The following is a 19949-nucleotide window of genomic DNA, read 5'->3' as shown; positions in this document are numbered from 1 at the left end:
AAGATAAACAAAGGAGAGAAGGCATTTTCATGGCATCAAGTCCTGGTTCCAATGGTCCCAGATGAAATCAATGCTGTTTATATACTGATGAGAATGTGTCTGGCTATATATTGGAAGTTGATGGAAGGTGACTTAATTTCTCAAAAATCATGAGCTGTCCTTACCTATTATGCCATATATGTAATCTAAAAAAATCTCTTAAATTTAATTTTCCCCCTGAGTTTTCTATTTGTTCAACCAAAAATTCAAGTTAAAAAAGAACAAAAGAGTATTATTCAATGTAGTATTATTGCCCTGTGTGCTAAATGTGGCAGAGTAAATGTGGAACCAACCGAGATGTCCTCCAATAGATTAATTGATAAAGAAACTGTGGTATGTATACACAATGGAATATTACTCAGCATTAAAAGAAAATAAAATTATGGCATTTTCAGGTAAATGGATGGAGTTGGAGAATAAAGTAAGCCGATCCCAAAAAGCAAAGGCCAAATATTCTCTCTGATAAGTGCATGGTGATCCATAATGGAGGGGCTGGGGAGAATGGAGGAACTTGGATTGGGTCAAGGGGAGGGAGGGAAGGGGAGGGAAAATGGTGTTAGGAAAGATGGTGGAATGAGACAAATGTCATTACCCTAGGTACATGTATGCCTACACATGTGGTTCGACTCTACATTGTGTACAACCAGAGAAATGAAAAGTTGTGCTCCATTTGTGTACAATGAATGGAAAAGCTTTCAGCTGTCATTCATAACTGATTAGAACCAATAAAAAATAAATTAAAAGAAGAAATATAGCTGACACAAAGCAAAACAAAACAATCACTGAAACGGTATAGAGAATATGTACAGAAATGAGGGGAGATTTCTGAAGGTCCAAAGGTGAATGTTCTGGATGACACTGATAAAAAAGCAGGGAAGCTTAGGAAAAGAGGAAAGTGAACGCCAAAGACTATAGTCCATTTATAAGTCATAAAATAATCAAAAACAGCTAGCTTAATTCAAATAATATTTTTATTAAGTATGGGATATTCTGAAGAATTATATATGACCCCTGCCTCCTAGAAAATTAGTATCTTTAAAAGCAAAGGAATACTTACATATATTCTCATTACCTTGTTTTATTTCCTTTTTAGATGCTTTACCACGTTTGAAATTGTTATTGCTGACTTGTTTGCTGATTTTTCTTTCCTGAAACATAAGCCCCCTAATGGCAGTGATTATTTTCATTTTTTTGCATCCCTAATATCTACAATAGTGCCTGGCACTAGGCAAACAGATAAATAAAAATTCATTGAATGAAATGTAAATTCAGGTCCTAGGGTAAAATCATCTGAACTCACTGGCCTTGTAATTCTGGATTAGCCAAGATATCCAACATTCAAACACTAAGGGGCAGACTGAGAAGAAAAAAAATTCCCTCATTAGATCACTTTTGGTTATGTTAGCATCAACTGCGGCAATTTCATACATTTCAAAGCCCAGGCTGCTTCCATGACCAAAATCAGAATCTCCAGAGGGTGGGTCTCAGCCATCAGTACATAGTCGGAAAGCTGCTCAGGAGATTCCAACGTGCAGCCAAGGGCAAGAACCTCAGACTAGGAGCGGAGGCACCAGGGCCAGGGATAGGGAGAATTCTGCAGGTCAGGCCCCGCCCCGCCTTGCCTCGGTGTCACGCTTCGGCAGTACTTCGTGGTTCATTCACTCAACAAGGGCGGGAAGAGGCCTGTCCTTGGGTTAGCAATACGCCCGGCGCAGCTGATTGCGTGGAAGCTCTGTAGAGGCGGGCTCCAGCTTTCCACCAATGAATGGACAGAGGGGCTGCCAGGCACAGCGTGGTGGTCCCGCCCCCACGCCGCGCGGCCCCGCCCCCGGCCTGTCATCGCTGCCCCGCGCAGCCTAGAGTACAGAGACTCCCACTGCCGTTTTCACTCGTGCTCGCGCGCCCGGACTCTCGCACTTCTGTTACTTCAGTAGTCAGTCCTCTGCCGATCAGTACGCGGGGCTTGGTTCTTGGCCAAGCAGCCAAGCATGATGAGGCGGGCAGCATTGCGGTAGGTAACAGGACGTGGGAGAGCTGTCAGGGCGCTGGCTGAGAGTGCCCACGCCCTTTCTTGGAGCTCTGAAAGGACCTGGGCGGAAGAAGCGGGCCGAGGCGGGTGGAACCTATGTTGTGGCATTTGGGCCTGGAGGGAAAGGGTGCCTGTTCACCGCCACTCCGCCCAGAAACAGACCTATTGGCCTGGGGTTGGGGCACACCCGCCCAACTTTAGTGATATCTGGTGAGGAATTTTGATATTAAAAGCCAAACCATACTTTTAGGGGAGGAAGTTGGGAGTTCCCTGAAATTTCTTTCTGATTGCTCATCAGGGGTGTGGTTGGAAACTGTTTTGGGGTAGCCCCTTGTCAGAAAACCAGTATCTGGAGTTCCACCTTACCTTGCCAGCCCTTTACTCATCTTTGTTTTTAGGCTTTAAGCGCTTGGCACACTTAGAATCCGAGTGTATCATAAAGTAAGCCAAGATTGCAGGGTACATTTTGGCTCTCAGGACATTAGACTGTGTGAATAGAGCCCCAATGCGGGTTGGAACTACACCTTTAATCAGCAGAAGGGCCCTCATAAGTGTGGTGCTTTGACTGGACCACTTGGGCAAGGAAAATGAATGCCTTTTAGTATATGTCATTTTCCCTGCTGGCACAGTTAAGGACTGAGGGCTTTAGACTCTGGGGGCATTTCTGGCTCTCTCCATCCAACCCACCCTTCCAGGTTCTTTCTGCTTGACTGAGTTCCAGGGGACTTACACCTGCTCTAGTTTTTGAAGTCATTCTGGGACAATGATCCACATTAGTTCTGACTGATAATGATCTCATCAGTTCTTCGGGGGGGCGGGGGTCCTGGATCTCTCTCACTGTTCTTGGGAACCTTGCTGTTAGTTTAAAGGGATGGATGGTATATCTTTCTACCTCTCTCTTTCTCTCATAACACTTAGAAAAAATAAAAGCCTTTTCTATACCATTTGAAGACAGGTTGAAAATTATTACAACAAGGGCCACAGCTGACTTAACGTTTGCATTAGATACGCTATGAAAGACTTCTGCAAACTCCACAATTTTGTCCATGTGTCTTCCCTTGAATTCCTCTCCTCCAGTTTGGAAGTCTTTCTGTGCACTGAACTTCCATAACCCTGAATTCCTTTCTTGTGAGTTCTGTTGAAATGTAAGCAGGTACTTTGTCAGAGTCTAGTGAGAAAAAGAGCTCATAAATGAATACAAACTGAAATGGTTAGGTTGTGTGCAACCTGTGTAGTTTCTATTTTTTTTAGATTCATAGAAGAGTCACTTGACTTTGTTTAGTCTCTAAATTGATGTATTTCCTTAGAGTAGAGGGCCTTTTAATGGCATTGCTTATATTGCACTGAAAATTCTTCCTTGCCAGCCACTCTGAACTTGGGACCCAAGATGGAGCTAAGCTGTGACTTCTTAGGCAAGTCAAGGAGAGGTTGAGATTCTTGGTCTTCTTTCTTTGGAAAAGTTCCATCATGGGTTTCTGGTGCCCAAGTGTTTCAAAGGTCTCATGACCTTTTCTTCTTTTAGAAGAAAATGACTCCTGTGGGGTTTTCAGGGGATAAGCCAGTGACCCTGAGGAATTGAGATGTGGGATATTAATCCATTCTCCCACCTCTACCTCAGTGCTAGCTTATACAATCATGCATTGCTTAACAGTGGGGATATGTTCTGGGAATTGTGTTAGGTGATTCTGTCATTGTGCAAACATGATAGAGTTTATTTATATAAACCTAGATAGTATAGCCTACTACATATCCAGACTGTATGATATACAAACCTGTACAATATGGTACAGTACTAAATACTGTCGGCAATTTAATGAAATGTAAATATTATGTGTCTAAATGTAGAAAGGACACAGTAAAAATATGATAGAAAAGATTAAAAAACGGTACATTTGCATAGGGCACTTACCACGAATGGAGCTTGTAGGACTGGAAGTTGCTTTGGATGAGTCAGTCAGCTTAAAACACAAACATGTTGTACACCTGTGAAAAATACTTTCATTTTTTTGTATCCTTATTCTGTAAACTTTAAAAAAAAATTAAAATGTGTGGCCCATTGTTTGCCTCACGTGGTGCATGACTATATATAAGGGAAATAACCTGAAATTGTGAAAAGTGCAATGTGTATGTGTTGGGTGGGGGGATTAAGAAGTGAGTTCCATATGGACTCTGCCATGGTGCTAATTGACCGTCACTGGGGAATATCATCTGAAAATTAAGCCTCAGTTTCCTCATGTTGGTTTTAATTAGACTTTTTAATATAGAGGCCCATGGGGTATTAAAAGGAAGTGGTGTATGGATCTCTTGAAGTAGTGCATACCATTTTGTGTAGGGCAAAAATGTATTCCTACAACCCCTGGCACAGAGGTCCCCATTTTTAACCAGATTATCAGCAAATGGATTACCAAATTGTAGTACAAATTACCATTACTTGAATGCTATGTTTATAGTATGATAATTTGTTAAATTGATTTATAGTTGATATAAGCAGCAATTTTTTAAAAAAATTTAGATGTTGATGAAACTTTATTTTATTCATTTATTTATATGTGGTGCTGAGACTTGAACCCAGTGCCTCACACATGCTAGGCAAGTACTCTACCACTGAGCCACAACTCTAGCCCATAAGCAGCAATTTTTAAAAAGGGTTCAATTTTTAAAAATGCCTTTGTTGTGCTGCAGGAATATATTTTTCAGTTTCTTAAGGCTGCATGCAAAGAATAGGGTTATAGGACCATCTTTTTCCAAATAAATTGACCCAAGTGTTTCTCCATTCATCAATTCCTTCCTTCATTTCTTTCTTTTTCTTTTTATTTCTTTATTTTTAAAATATTTTTTTAGTTATAGATGATCAAAATACCTTTATTTATTTTTTATGGGTGCTGAGGATTGAACCCGCAGCCTCACATGTGCTAGGCAAGTGCTCCACCACTGAGCTACACCGAAGCTCTATTTAAAATTTTTTTATTTGTTCTTTTTACTTATACATGACAGTAGAATGTACTTTGACATACATACATGGAGTATAACTTCCCATTCTTGTGGTTGTATGTGATGTGAAGTTACAAATGTCTGAGTCTCCCTCCCTTCCCTTCATTCCCTTTGCCTAATACAAAGTACTTCTGTCCCCCCATCCCCCTTATTGAATTTTTTCACATCCACATATTGGAGAGAACATTTGGCCTTTGGTTTTTTGGGGGATTGGCTTATGTCACTTAGCATGATAGTCTCTAGTTCCATCCATTTACTGGCAGATACCATAATTTCATTCTTCTTTATTGTTTAGTAATATTCCATTGTGTATATATACCACAGTTTCTTTATCCATTCATCTGTTAAAGGGCACCTACGTTGGTTCATAGTTTAGCTATTGTGAATTGAGCTGCTATAAACATTGATGTGGCTGTGTCATTATAGTATGCTGATTTTAAGTCCTTTAGATATAGACCAAGGAGCGGGATAGCTGGGTCAAATGGTGGTTCCATTCCAAGTTTTCTGAGGATTTTCATCCTTCTTTCCAGAGTGGTTGCACCAATTTGCAGTCCACTAGCAATGTATGAATGTACCTTTTTCTCCACATTTTTCACCAACATTTATTGGTACTTGCATTCTTTTTTTTTTCTTCTTTTTTTTATTATTAGTAGTTCAAAACATTACAAAGCTCTTGAAATACTTGCATTCTTGATAATTGCCATTCTGATTGGAGTGAGATGGAATCCCAGTTTAGTTTTAATTTGCATTTCTCTAATTATTAGAGATGTCAAACATTTTTTCATTTGGGGGGAGGGTACAGGGGATTGAACGCAGGTGCACTTGACCCCTGAGCCACATCCCCAGTCCTATTTTGTATTTTATTTAGAGACAGGGTCTCACTGAGTTGCTTAGCACCTCACTGTTGCTGAGGCTGACTTTGAACTAGTGATCCTCCTGTTTCAGCTTCCTGAGTTGCTGGGATTATAAGTGTGCACCACTGCACCTGGCTTCATATATTTTTTGACCATTCATATTTCTTCTTCTGTGAAGTGTCTGTTCAGTTCCTTTGCCCATTTACTAACTGGGTTTTTTTGGTATTAAAAGTGTTTTGAATTTTTTATATATCATGGAGATTAATGCTCTATCTGAGGTGCAGGTGGCACAGATTTTCTCCCACTCTGTAGGCTCTTTCTTCATGCTTTTGATTGTTTCCTTTGTTGTGAAAAAGCTTTTTATTTTTATACCATCCCATTTATTGATTCTTGATTTTACTTCTTGCACTGTAGGAGTGTTGTTGAGGAAGTCAATTCCTAGGCTGACATGATGGAGTGCTGGGCATACATTTTCTTCGAGTAGATGTAGAGTCTCTGGTCTAATTCCTAGTTCTTTGATACACTTTGAGTTCAGTTTGGTGTGGGGTGAGAGATAGGGGTGTAATCTCATTCTGCTACATATGGATTTCCAGTTTTCCTCACACCATTTGTTGAAGAGGCTATCTTTTCTCCAATGTATACTTATTGTGCTTTTGTCATCAACTCTTCTTTACTATCACCATTGATTCTGCACTCAGAGATGGTGAATGATAGTGTCTGGCTTACTTTCTAAATTTCTGGTCTTTCTCTTTGACCTATAGGGGAGACTTTGGAGAAACCTGGCTTCCTGGAATAATAATATCTAAAGTTTCTGAGGACTTCTTAGTATACTAAGAATGTCCCTAAAGGTTTAATATGTGGTTACCTTCTTTTTCCCTATGACAATTCTAGGGGATAGATACTATTATTATCCTCATTTTACAAAGGAGGAAACTGAGGCTTTAGGAGGTTAGATAACTTACCCAAAGTCACTAAGCTAATAAGCAGCATGGTCAGGCTGTTAGCTTCTTTACTCTGTGGCCACTGATATGGATTAGCGGGGGTGGTAATTGTAGGCAGGTAGCTGAATGGGTGGGCTATCAGGAGATAACTATATGCAGGGGAGGTGTGGCTGGAGGAGGGGACAGCCCGTGAGAAGATCTACTGCCTAAAGAGCTAACATGGACTAGCTCCTGGACACCAGGCAGGAGGTTGTGGACTCTAAAGCAGTTATCTGCTTAGAAGCCCATCCCATGTTCTATTTTGCTGCAATCCATGCCTGTTCAGATGAAGCACCATTCAGCAACTACTGAGCATTTTTGTATGGAGAGAAAAGTAGAAAAAATGGTGTACTCATAAAGAAAGGGTAAATGAATGACCAGCTCTAGCTCTGGAGCACATCAGGCATGACAAGAATCCCTACCCTAAATGTCCCTGGCTCTCCACCCTGCCAATTTGGTAGCACCTTGCTTCCCTGATCCTATTCTCCTGATACCATGATAGCAGAAAGCTGAAGGAAATTGGAGGTGTTGCCCAGCATTTACATTCTGCCCACAGGGACAGACATACAAGGTAAGACTCATTAAAATTGTCAGCCTTCCTGATTTTGGCTCTACAGGCTGTTTAAGAACACTTTTTACTGAGAGTGCTCTGCTGGTCTTGGAGTAGCATAGAATGATAAGGCTGACTTTATTGGTGACAAGAATGACCCTCTTATACCACAGCTACCCATCCCAAATCTATGGTGATCAGATGAACTGTGGTTTTTTGTTCTGGTTGGAATATGTATTACATACCACCTACTTTAATAAAATTGCTTTTCTTAAGTTACACTGCTTTGTAAATTCACATTTCATGTATGCTCATTAGAATTCATAAACTGCCAGCCCCAAATGCAGATGGCTCCAACACTGAAAAAGCAAGTAGTTGTGGATTCTAAGGTAAACTTTAGGATGGATCAGTCCTGCCATCATTCACTGTGAAATATAAGCACAAAACTCTTTCTAGTTCTGAGAGAATAGGGCTTCACCTATGAATATCATTACTTTATCACCGAACAGGGAACAAAGGCCTCTTTTGACTTTGGCAGTCTCTGTTCCTGGAAGGACTTCTGACAGGTGAGGCAGAGAGGACAATGGGTGGTCCAAAGTCAATCAGCAGCCCTGGATCTGGGCCAAAAGAACATCCCATAATTCAACCCAGAGATGGAATTAGGTTAAGAGCTGCTGTCAGATATCATCAAATAGCACAGCATAGCCCATTTCCTGGCCCTTTCCTCAATCTACGGCCCAGTACAGGGGAAACTGTTTGGGAAATGAGAAAAAGGGAAGTTGGTGAAGGCCACCGCTGCTTCCCAAAGGCCTCATTTTTTAGGTTATACCAAACATAGTCAAGTGTGGAATGTGAGCCCACCTAGAAAATGAATGGCACTATTTTAAGAGTAAAGCTTCTTGGGAAAATCCCAGATGCCTACTCTGAAGCTTGATCAAGAATGTTGAAGCCACACCAGTATGCAGGTATATTATACTAAAAATCTAGATGGATATTTTAGTTTTCAGGTCCCATGTGAAAACTTTAACCTCTCAGGTTTAGTGGACTTTGGAGACACATCTAGAATGGTTTAAGCAATCATTTTTAACCATTTAGTGAAAAATGGTCACCTCTGGGTTTTTTGATATTTGAGATTAAACATGAAACCAAATTATGTTTCCCCCAACATATAACTATCCAAGAGGCATGTAAACATACAAATTTATGCAGAAATAATGCCCTGATGAAACTATTCAGCCTTTCAAGTTAGATGCATAGGGCCATCAGCCACCCTGCATATACTATCAACAGCAAGAGCAATACAATGTGGGCAGAAATTATATGATGTAAAATAGAGGTCCTTCCATAAAGTTTAAGACTTAGGGTAGGAGAAGGGAAGACAAAGACAAAATTCCCAAGAATTCAAAATAAGTCCATATTCTTCTTATACTCTGTGAAACCCTGAGATGAACAGTAGTCCTCAAATGCCTGTGCCTGGATCCAGACCCACCAGGACACTTCAGTATGCTTCCAGCTGGATCATCATCAACTTCTTGCTGTATTCATAGGCCAAGAATAGTGACCCATTGGCAGGGAACACACGAATCATAGTAGGTTTCAGTCCAGAATATAAGGCCGTTATTCCTTCATTTTTCATAACACCAGAAAGGTTTTGATAAATCCCTCCTGTTTTCCAGACATGGAAAGAACTTGAATTCTGGATTTGATACATTCACTGGGTACACAGCAAGCCACAGGCAAATTCCACCAATTCTACCACTTAACATCAAAGACACAGGGCCTAGTTCATCTTTTGCTCTCCATCACTGATGCAAAAAACGACCGGCTCAATTAATAGCCACCAAAGATGAAGAAATATCCCAGTACTTCTCCAAGTAAAGTGCTTGAGGGTCTATTGCTATCTATCCTAGCTGGTGACCTATGCTGGGTTCACAAATCTGACTTTTCCAATAACTTAAGAAAATGGCAAACAGAACATACAAACACCCAGAAGTACCTTTTCAAAATCTGGGAAGGCTCTCCAACCTTAGAGGTCCATGGAAAAAGAGAGAGCCACTGGAATTCTTTATTATATAGGAGACACACAGGAGAGGTTCCATGGAACATTCTATCCCAAAAAGGGCAAAGGGGGAGGAATACAAAGGAACACATGAGTGTAACTCAACTCCACTGGGTGACGCCTACACCTGGAGCCATGCCTCATTATCCTAGTGGAGGTAAAGCCCAAGTTATTGTGGGGCACAATAATTGTTCAGTATCTCTTCCTTAGGATATAAGGGCATATATTTCCAGAGCGGCTTCCGACAAGAATCCATGGTAGAAGCCCAAGGGGCCATCCTTTCTAAGTGTAGTCTTCACAACAGATCAAACTGTATTCTGGTTCTTGGCTATCCTCCCTGACGTCACCATTTCATACATGGTCTGTAGCCGGCACTTGATGAGCTCAGTGGGGCAGAGCACCAGTGCAATGAAGGGAGAGGTGAAGGACCCCAGCAGCTGCATTCTTCAGATCACTGCAGCCCCTGCCTTGAGGTCACGCGCAGCTTGGATGGCAGGATTGAATTTCATGGTGCTGCTGGGCTATGTGGAATGCAACTCTTAGGAACTTATGATGGGCACCACATATCCTGCCACGCTGGCCTCCCATGTCCTGCTCTGGCTCCGCTGCTCTCTCTGCTCCTCCAGTGCAGCCAAAGCAGCCGCTTAACACTCTTCAAAATTAATTTACTCAGTTTTTTGCCAAATCAATTCTGGGCTTCTGAAGCTAATAAAATTGAAAGAGCAAGATTATATCCTTAAAACTGGTTCATATCTGTTATTTATTTTTTGTATATTTTAATTAGATAATTTTCTCTGCTCTCAAGAAACATTTGTTCTAGTGGGCTGGGGGTGTAGCTTAGTGGTAGAGTGCTTGCCTAGCATGTGTGAGGCACTGAGTTTTATTCCCAGCAACACATATGAATAAATAAATTAAATAAAGGTCCATGGACAACTAAAATGAATTAAAAAAGAAATATTTATTCTAGTTGGAGAGATGATTTATAGACTACCCTTAAATGCAAATATGTATATACTTGTGAAACAACTACAGATTCCTCTAAGATAGTGTATACTAAGGATGTGGTATAGCCAGATACTCTGGAGGAGGTGTAGGTCTTTGAGATTGCCAGGGGAGAAGCCCTGGAACTAACTTTAACTATGTTTTATCTTGTTTTATAGGCTTTGTGCCTTGAGCAAAGAGCTGCTTACTCCTGGCAGAGGACTGACTCAAGGATCCCAGGATCCTGGGAAACAGGGAATCTTCCACATTCAAGAAGGCAAGCATGGGTGTTGACCTTTTATGCTTACGCAGTAGAAAACCCTGTTTTACTTTTATTTGAATGGGGTAAAGGATGCTAGTTTAGGGCTAATGAGACATACATATTAAAGGTAGATGTTTCATAAACATCTCGTTTATAAAATGACTACAATAGCTGCAAAATAACTTTGGGTAGAAATCACATTTAGAATTTGAGTTGTTGTTTCTGGGAGCATTGAGGAATGAATTATTTTACTCAAATTATTTCTATTTACTGTGTGTAAGTCCTGAAGTCATGGAAGAGACATGGGAGAGATCTAATGCTTGAATAAGAGGTGGATTCATTAGTTGTACCAACTAATGATTTGTAGTCCATAGTTTTCTTAGAGGAACCCTATTAATCTATGCTTAATAGAGTTAACTTCACTTACTTATATGATATGCCAACTATGGGTTACCTTTAGAGTATTCATTATAGTTAAAATTGTGGCTTCATTAAAGGGTCCAAGTAAATACACATATTTACTAAATATGTTAATAAAATTTTAAAATTCTACTTTTCTTCCTGACCCCTTAGTACCTGCCTCTCTTCTTACTGACTAAACTAGTAAGAATCATTTCATGTCAGTGAGCATAATTTTTCTGTACATTGGGATATTATATTTCCATTATTTTATTTAGGAACTCAAGAGGAAAAAAATAGAAATGACTTATTTACTGATGATTGTTTTTTGCAGTTCTTTATGATTTAACTGTGATTCAAGTGTGTACCAAATTTGTGGTTTTTATACAATTGTTTCCTAGAAAACAGTACATTTTTTTCATGAAAGTTAAAGTCCGTGTTAATCTAACCATATTTGGTTTTGATCATTTAGTTATTGAAGGACCAAGGATAATTTTAAGTTAATTTCCCATAACTGGAATATATATTTTGAAATGCTAGAAAAAACTCCTGAACTTAATATATGAAATATGATAGACTTATTTTTTAGTTTTGAGTTACTGATGATTATCTAATTGATTTTCCCTTTATCCATACAGCATGTTCACCAGTACATGTGAATCATGGTGTGTGTGGTAATTAGGTCAATTTTTCTGTTATGATCTTACATTTTGTTTTAAGCTAATTCACTCTTGCACAGTGGGCATTAACTAAAATTAAATTGCATTTTTAACTTTACCTTGATTTACATCTTTGCTTAATTTTTCTGGCTTAACTGTTCTAACAATTAGTATGTATATACATAGTAATAAATGTATATTAGTATACATGTATATATACTTATATATAATAAAAATTAGCATATATGTGCATATATGCTATGTATAGCTATATATATCAGATATGAATATTACTATTGGCTCCTGAACCAAATAATTTGGTATAATACTGCCTATATGAGGATGAGTGGGAATCCTGTTCAAAATATTTCCATCTTAAAGGGACTTGACTCCTGACAGTGATAAAACCCCATTGGATGAATAGTTAACATTTTTTGTTTGTTTATATAAATGCCAATGATTAGCACAAAGATATTTTTATTTGAAATAAGAAGATAGTATAGTTGTTTCACATTTTCAGGGAGCAGAGGCCTGATTCCTCCTCTGAGCTGTTAAGGTATTAAATGGGAATTTGAGTCTTAAAGTCTTGAGTGCATGAATTGCTTTTCATAGTTCTTAAGCTCATTGTCATAATCTACTTCTCATATTTCTTTGTTTCATAGACTAACCTCTTCATTTTTGTTTTAGTTCGAGATAAGTTGCGGGAGATAGTAGGAGCATCTACAAACTGGAAGTATGTACTCTTGTGTTCCTTCATTCTTTCATCCAAAGGTTATACTATATTTGGACTCAGTTGATAGTCCTATTGTAGGGATGGGAAACCCTGCATTTGGAGATAGGTTGAGAGGCTTTTTAATTGGGGAAAAGATTAACATTTTATTACAATGATAAGTTGATGCAACATTGTCATAAAATAATATTATTTGCATGTATTCATTTTTCAAAGTGCATTAAGGTACATTACCTCACTGATTCTCATAACAACATTTTTGACATGCTTATGGAATATGTATCACTGAGCTACATCCCCAGCCCTTTTTATTTTTTTATTTTGAGACAAGGTCTCACTAAGTTGCTTAGGGCCTCAATAAGTTGCTGAGGCTGGCCTTAAACTAGTGATCCTCCTGACTCAGGCTCCCCAGTTGCTGTGGTTATAGGTAACACACTGCAGTTGGCTGAATGACACATTTTAAAAATTTCAATATGAAAAATTTCAATTTACTGAAAAGTAGAAGGAATGAATACTCACTATCTGGATTCAATACAAATTTACCAATATACAGGTATTGTCTGACAAGATCAGCCTTTATGTATCTCCAACAAATAAGACATTCTCTTATGTAATGAAATAGACAGTAATTCTCCAGTAGTGTAATAGTCATTCCACATTCAGATTTCCTCAACTTTATTCTCCCCTAATCTTGAACAAGTGACAGTTATCCTCCCCTTTTTCCCCCATTTGTGTGACTTTAAAGAGACCAAGCCATTTGTTTTGAGAATGTTCCCTATTCTGGGTTTCCTTGGTATCATTTAACTTGTTTCTATATCTATATTTTTTGCAGGTTAAACATTCTGGCAATAATACTTCATAAGTTAAGCTTAGAAAGACATCTTAGTTAGTTAATAATATTGTGAATATTTCAGTTCTTTATCCCTATGTTTCTCCTTTCTTTTCCTCCTGAATATTTTCTTCTTTTTCCTCTCCTTTATCTCTTTTTCATGTTATTTTCCTCTTTACCTTTTGTTCTGTCTTTCATTCTTCATTTGGATATAGTCCATTTTCCCTCCTTAGTCTCTCATTCATAAAATTGAAGGGGAGAGAGAAGGAGAGAGGGGGAGAGAAAAAGAGAGCAAGCCAGCCAACCAGCCAGCCTGGGCACAGAGAATCTGAGAATTTTCAAAGTGAGAAATGGCAACCTGGAGTTCAGGGAACAGGCTATTCTTTATCTCACATATAGACTATTCTGTCCATCTCTGTGTATTTTTAGTTTGATTTATATTATATTCTTTTAATAAACTCTTTGATCAAGGTGAATATATGATCCATTTGGATATATCTGAATAACTTCTAAGTATGTTTTTCTTATCTATAAACCTAAGAAAAGTTACCTGAAAATTTCAGTTTCACCAAGTAGTGGGAGGAAAAGAAGGGAAGGAAGAGATGAAGTAAGTAGGTCCAGACTCCTTCTTTCCTCCTTTGATGATATCTGACTGGCCTGGATATCACTGGAATTGTGGGATACTGCTGCTCTTGTTTGTAAAAAGTTTCATCTTTTCTTCTCAGAGACCATGTGAAAGCAATGGAGGAAAGGAAGAAACTTCACAGTGTTTTGGCTAAGTCACAGAAGGAACTGCCACCTAGGAGAATGAAGGACAGTTATATTGAAGTTCTCTTGCCTTTGGGTAGTGAGCCTGAATTACGAGAGAAATATTTAACTGTTCAAAACACTGTAAGGTAACATGATGTATTTTTTATTTATTTTTATTTTTAGTTCCTTTCTGTATAATTGTTTTAAGAAAATTCACAAGCATACAATTCACCTATATAAACTATGTAATTATGTGGTTTTTGGTATATTGAGAGAGTTGTGTAACTATGACCACAAATGATTTTAGAATCGATTTTTATTGCCCTAAAGTGCCTCATGATTTTCATTTAATTCATAGTTTGCTTCATTTCACAGATTTGGCAGGATTCTTGAGGATCTTGACAGCTTAGGAGGTACTGGTACTATTTTAGTATTTCTTTCTCTATTTTTTTCTGTTTTCTATTTCTTTTCTCTCTCTCTCTCTCTCTCTCTCTCTCTCTCTTCTTTTTTTCTTTTTTTTTTGCAGTACTGTGGGATTGAACCCAGGGCCTCATGCATGCTACACAAGCATTCTTCCACTGAGCTATATCCCAAGTTCTTAAAATTTTTTTTTGAGGCAGAGTTTAGGTAAGTGGCTGACCTTGAACTTGTGGTACTCCTGCCTCAGCCTCCTGAATAGCTGGTATTATAGGTGTGTGTTACCACTCTTGGTTTATTTAGTATTTCTAATACATACATATACATTGGATCCTGTGACTACAAAGGGCCTTTAAATTTTTATTTTATTTTTATGTGTGTGTATGTTTGGTTCTAGAGATTGAACTTAGATATTTTACCACTGAGTTACATCCCTAGACTTTTAAAAAATTATTTTTTAAATTTGAAACAGGGTTTCACTAAATTGCCCAGGCTGGCCTCAAACTGGCAATCTTCCTGCCTCAGCCTCCAGAGTTGCTGGGATTATATATATGTGCCACTCTACCCAGCTATTTTATTCTTTCTTTTAGATTATTCCACATCACATGCTTTATTTGGGCTTAAACACTTATAATTTTATTTTAAACACTTGGTTGACATACATTTTGGTGTGTATAGTTAGGCAATATAGACTATACAAACCAAAGCTGTTTGAATAATATATAGGTTTCAAAACTTATGTTTCAAAAAAATAAAGAGAAAGAAAAAATAACCACATATCCAGTATCTCACAACTTCTAAAACTAAAACTACAGAGATGTTAAATATAAACAAATCAAACAAAACACAAATCATCAACCTTGAAAGAAAAATTCCAGGCCAGCATCAGCCACTTTTTTAAGAACTAAAATTATTAAAGAAAACACAAATTTATTACAAAGCTGTGAATGTACTAATATACAAAATAAGCAGTATAATTCTACATTAACAAGTTTTTCCACAACATACAGTAATCTCTCTAATCAGTCATTTCTTTTTTTTTAAAGAAAGAGTGAGAGAGAGGGAGAGAGAGAATTTTAATATTTATTCTTTAGTATTTGGCGGACACAACATCTTTGTTTGTATGTGGTGCTGAGGATCGAACCCGGGCCGCACGCATGCCAGGCGAGCGCGTTACCACTTGAGCCACATCCCCAGCCCAAATCAGTCATTTCTAATCCTTTCAAATATGAATTTTACTACTGGCTTTAATAAATGGTAGCCTACATATAAGGTGAAATGACATATAATTTAATTAAATTCAAAATACTATAAAAGTCAATTTTAAACTATCTTATAAAGATATATGCAAAGGCCTTTTTAAAAAACAAGGCTACTTGAATATAATAAAACTAATTTTCCAAGATTCAAATAACAAAATGGTTATATAAGTGTACACATTATACTTCCTAAGTAAAAATCACCAAATCAAAGATCACAAAAATATTACCAAAAAAGTAATATTTTCCACCACTCATCTTTGTTCTGTGTCTTCATTACAGATGTCTAATTCAGCAAGACCACTTTCTGATTCAGTATCACTTTCCTGCATTGTCACTGGGTTTCCTGCATCACTGTTTGAGGAAGTAGCTGCAGCAACTGGTTCAGCAGGGCTTTCTTTTCCCTCTACTTTAGCTAGCCTGTAACTAGTCAGCATCTCCTCCAGAAGTTGTTGGTAGTTTCCAACTATGATTAAGTCTCATTTGCCTGAGAGCTTCCACCAATTTTCCCTGTAATCCACTTTCCTCTGCTTCATCAGAGGCCCCATCACTTTCTCTATGTGGATTCAGTCTACTATAACAACTTCAATAATATTGAACTTGCCAGCAAGACCTCCTTCAGGAGGTAAATTTGAGGTATTTTCTGCAGACAAAATGTACATGACATAGGCAAGATCAGGCATTCCTTCCTCATCAGACTTCTCCATAATTTCTTCAACCTTTGATTCCAAGTGCTTATCCAACTCTGAATCCTTTTCTGACTCTTTGTCTGAGACCTTAGGGGGATTTGAAAAGCAAACTAATACAATATTCATGTTATCTGGACTTCCCTACGACAGCTGTGTGTGCATCTTCCATTTCCACTCTCTATCCTTGCATGCTGCTCTGGTCATAATGTTAACCATTCCCAGTACCATGAGCATTATGTTTTTCAGTTTTGGGTTTATCCAAAAATGCACCCATGTTTAGTAATGAAATCAGCTACTTTGGAGGCTGAGGCAAAAGAATCCCAAGTTTGAAGACAGCCTGAGCAATTCAGTGAGACCTTGAGGTGAGGGAGGCAAGGTCTAGGGTGCTAGCACAAAAGGACCAGACTAGGCCCAATGCAAAGTCCATGGATCATCTCAGCCTTTTATTCAGGAATGGGATTAAACCCATGGGAATGGACCCACTCTCCTGGTGGAAAATGAGCCCCCAAACAAAGGAGGGGACTGGGCTTATGTAAATTATACTGAGAAGTGACTTAATTAATAAGCATGTCAGTTTGGGCACTCAGGAATTTGGAGTCTGTTTTACTGAGTAAATGGGAGGGAATGTGGGATCACTGGTCAGTCTCTGGGATTTATCTTACTGGACCAGATTGAGGTCCTGGGGTCAGTGGTTGGTATGTGGAAAGGATTTGTTTAGGGAAGGATTAATGCTTTGGCCTCTTCCCAGAGACTACCTCTCTAGGTTTGATGGACACCTCCTCCCCAGGGTTTGTTTTATCAGTGGGAAAGAATGTATTGGGAATGCTCTCAATGTGTGGCTTTCTTTCTCACTCTCCTTTACCCAGGTCTCACTATTTTCCATATCTAATATTCCAGACTCTGAAAGGAAGCACGCAATTGGGTGTTGAGGTCTCTAACTGCTTCATGCTGGGAGGGGGTGATGTAGGGAAGAGGGGCTTCCTTTCAGAGTCCTGGAAGTGAATATGAGGGTCATGCAGAGGGGGATATGTGGGGGAAGTTCTGAAGCCATTGAGAGCGATGTCAGTTCTCTCTATGTTGCTCCAGAAGATTAGGCAGTGAGTGGTGGGAGGAGAGATGCCCTGAGATATTTCCCAGCTGTTGTGGCTGAGCTGATCACTTTATTAAGAAATTGTAAAACTAAAAATGGGGAAAAGAAAAAACATTATAACAATGTGTGAAGATGAACTGGTTTGTTAGCTTAGGGGAAACAATTTTAGCATCTAAAATGAAGACTAGCTTACTAGTGGTAGGAGAATAATTCTAGCATGAAAGGTGAAGATTAACTAATTTGTTAGTGCTAGGAAAATGGTTTTGGCATGTAATATATCTGAGGACTCTGTTATTCTTAATTAAGGCCCAATCAGATTTGAGAGTCTCATGACTTCAGGGATCCAGTTCCTTTGGAGCATAGCAAGCATGATTTACCTCGGAACCATATTTTCCTGGTGGTTTAGTTATTTCCATCCTTCTCGACAAATTATGCAAAACAAGAACAGGGATACAATTAACAGTATAGTTAGGGCTAATAATCTAGCTATATGTGTAGAAAAGTACCTGAAAGGGTAAAGGGAAGAAATTTCAGCTAAACTGCACCAAATTTCTTCATTATCAAAATTAGATGTTTTGTCATTAACCATGTTCTGGACCTGAGATTGTGATTTTAATACATCTAAATAAACATTGTGAAATGATTTAAGTCCCATTATATGATTGTGTACACTTTGCCATCGAACCTCAGTTTCATTGTATGGAACTCTAGTAACACAAAAATGAGTAATATTATAAAGGCATTGAAGTCCCTGGGTCTACCATAAATTTTGTATTTGTTCCCCCAGTCATATAACAGAATCTTTTATTTTCTGGACTTCACTCAGAATTTCCTGATCAATATGTACTTGAGTTTGCCAGGTTTCAGTATAATTTTTATGGAATTGCTGAAGGTAATGTGTTGTTTGGGCCTCTTGGGTAAGGCCACTGCTGCCATGAAGGTAGAGGCAATGATACTAGTCAGACCAATAATACCAGCTGTTCACAACCCAATAAATCATTTAGCCTGGTGCTTTACATGTCTTAGCAACGCTTGCATGAATACTACTGAAGGTGTTTCCTGCCACGGTTCTTTTAATTTTACAGGGAGATAGATAGCTATTGGCATTTTAAGAATAGCAGTTTATTCTGGGTTCTTCCATATGGTTTGATTAATACAGTGCTGCAACATATGGTCTTCACATTTAACATAATATATATTTTGTGAAGCATTATACTGTATTTGAATGGGCCAAGATAATACAACATAGGGATTTAATACACATGCAGTGGGGTGGAATTTTTTATGAAGGGAAGAGTTAAGATGGATGACGATTTTTGATTTCCCATATTGAGACTCACCATTCACTTCCAATTGGTTTATATAGAAATAGCATTCTTTCCTAAGTGGTTTTATAGGACGACAGATGCCAGGGAGTCCAATTGATTTTGTAAATTGGTACCCAATCAGTGACCTGTTGAATATCTGCAATAACCTGTGAATTTTATTCACTATTTTTATAGTGAATAGAAGTTCCTAATCCCACTGTTCCTGTGTTAATCCTGGTGGATGTTTCTAGCCCTATGAGAATGGGAATAATTTGGGGACTCTCCTATTCTAGTGTGTGCCATTACTGGAATAGGTAGGCTTTGGTTGTGGGGTTAAATGTCAGTTTGAGGAGTAAAAAAAAATTAAGGTACAGAGGTCAGTTTAATTTTGGTAGGCAGGGGCAAATATGAGCCTTGCAAAGCATAAATCTCAGAAGTTTGGGAGCATCAGGGCTGTGAGACTGACACAAGTGTACAACTTAAGTTCTATTTAAAATAATTATTGTTTTTCTTTTAAAGTGCCCAGGTATGGCGGTATTTTTGTTATAACTGTTTTTGCTAAGTGTTCAAGACCAAGCTGCTCAAATTGACCTTGTTCCTATCTGCTGTTAAGAGTCAGGGGTCAGTCTCAGGGAACTTAAGAGAGCTTCTTAGCTCTTTTAGTGCCATCTCCTTGGTGAGGTGGCTTCCCTTGGAAGCATCATGGATATCTCCCTTCTCCAGTGACCCTCCTCTTTTCAGCAGGTGCACTGACTGGCTTTCCATTCTCTAGTGGTCTCATTAATCTCCTTGATCAGGAGGTCATGTGGCCCAGAGTTGCAAAGCTCCTTAGGGAAGTTCTCTCATTCTCAGGGTTCAGGCTAACTCAGAGGGCAGGAGCCAAATATTGTTTTTCTTGGCCTTTCCCCCACCCAACCTTAATCTTTAGCCTTGGTGTTAAACATCTAGCAAGGCAGTTTCACCAGTCTTAAACTAACAGTAGTGGACTTTAACTTCAATGTCTATAACTTTACAGTCATTTACTCCTATTATTTAATTGGAATCTGTGTTAGCATTGGAAATTAGCTTTATATAC

The 19949-nt window shown here is 38.6% G+C and overlaps 1 protein-coding gene and 2 pseudogenes across 3 annotated transcripts in view; 1 reads left to right on the top strand and 2 right to left on the bottom strand.

The window, feature by feature from the left end:
- Nucleotides 1-1863: 1863 nt before the first annotated feature.
- Acot9 (acyl-CoA thioesterase 9) overlaps nt 1864-19949 on the top strand; it is a 40353-nt gene continuing 22267 nt past the window's right edge. Inside the window, exons 1-6 of one of the 3 annotated variants that reach the window (XM_077107540.1) lie at nt 1864-2050; nt 10663-10760; nt 11783-11809; nt 12491-12536; nt 14088-14258; nt 14488-14525. In XM_077107540.1, coding sequence (XP_076963655.1) covers nt 2028-2050; nt 10663-10760; nt 11783-11809; nt 12491-12536; nt 14088-14258; nt 14488-14525 — 403 coding nt within the window. In that variant the 5' untranslated portion in view covers nt 1864-2027. Of the gene's footprint in view, nt 2051-10662; nt 10761-11782; nt 11819-12490; nt 12537-14087; nt 14259-14487; nt 14526-19949 lie in introns of all 3 variants that reach the window. The other 2 variants (XM_077107539.1, XM_077107541.1) reach the window with 2 other exon arrangements.
- Nucleotides 8942-10090, bottom strand: LOC143639290 (mitochondrial ornithine transporter 1 pseudogene; annotated as a pseudogene).
- On the bottom strand, nt 16043-16603 carry LOC143407052 (protein phosphatase 1B pseudogene; annotated as a pseudogene).

Source organism: Callospermophilus lateralis, chromosome X (assembly GCF_048772815.1).
Source record: "Callospermophilus lateralis isolate mCalLat2 chromosome X, mCalLat2.hap1, whole genome shotgun sequence".
NCBI lineage: Eukaryota > Metazoa > Chordata > Mammalia > Rodentia > Sciuridae > Callospermophilus > Callospermophilus lateralis.
Note: the sequence above shows the minus strand (reverse complement) of the source record. Positions and strands in the feature narration are given on the sequence as shown.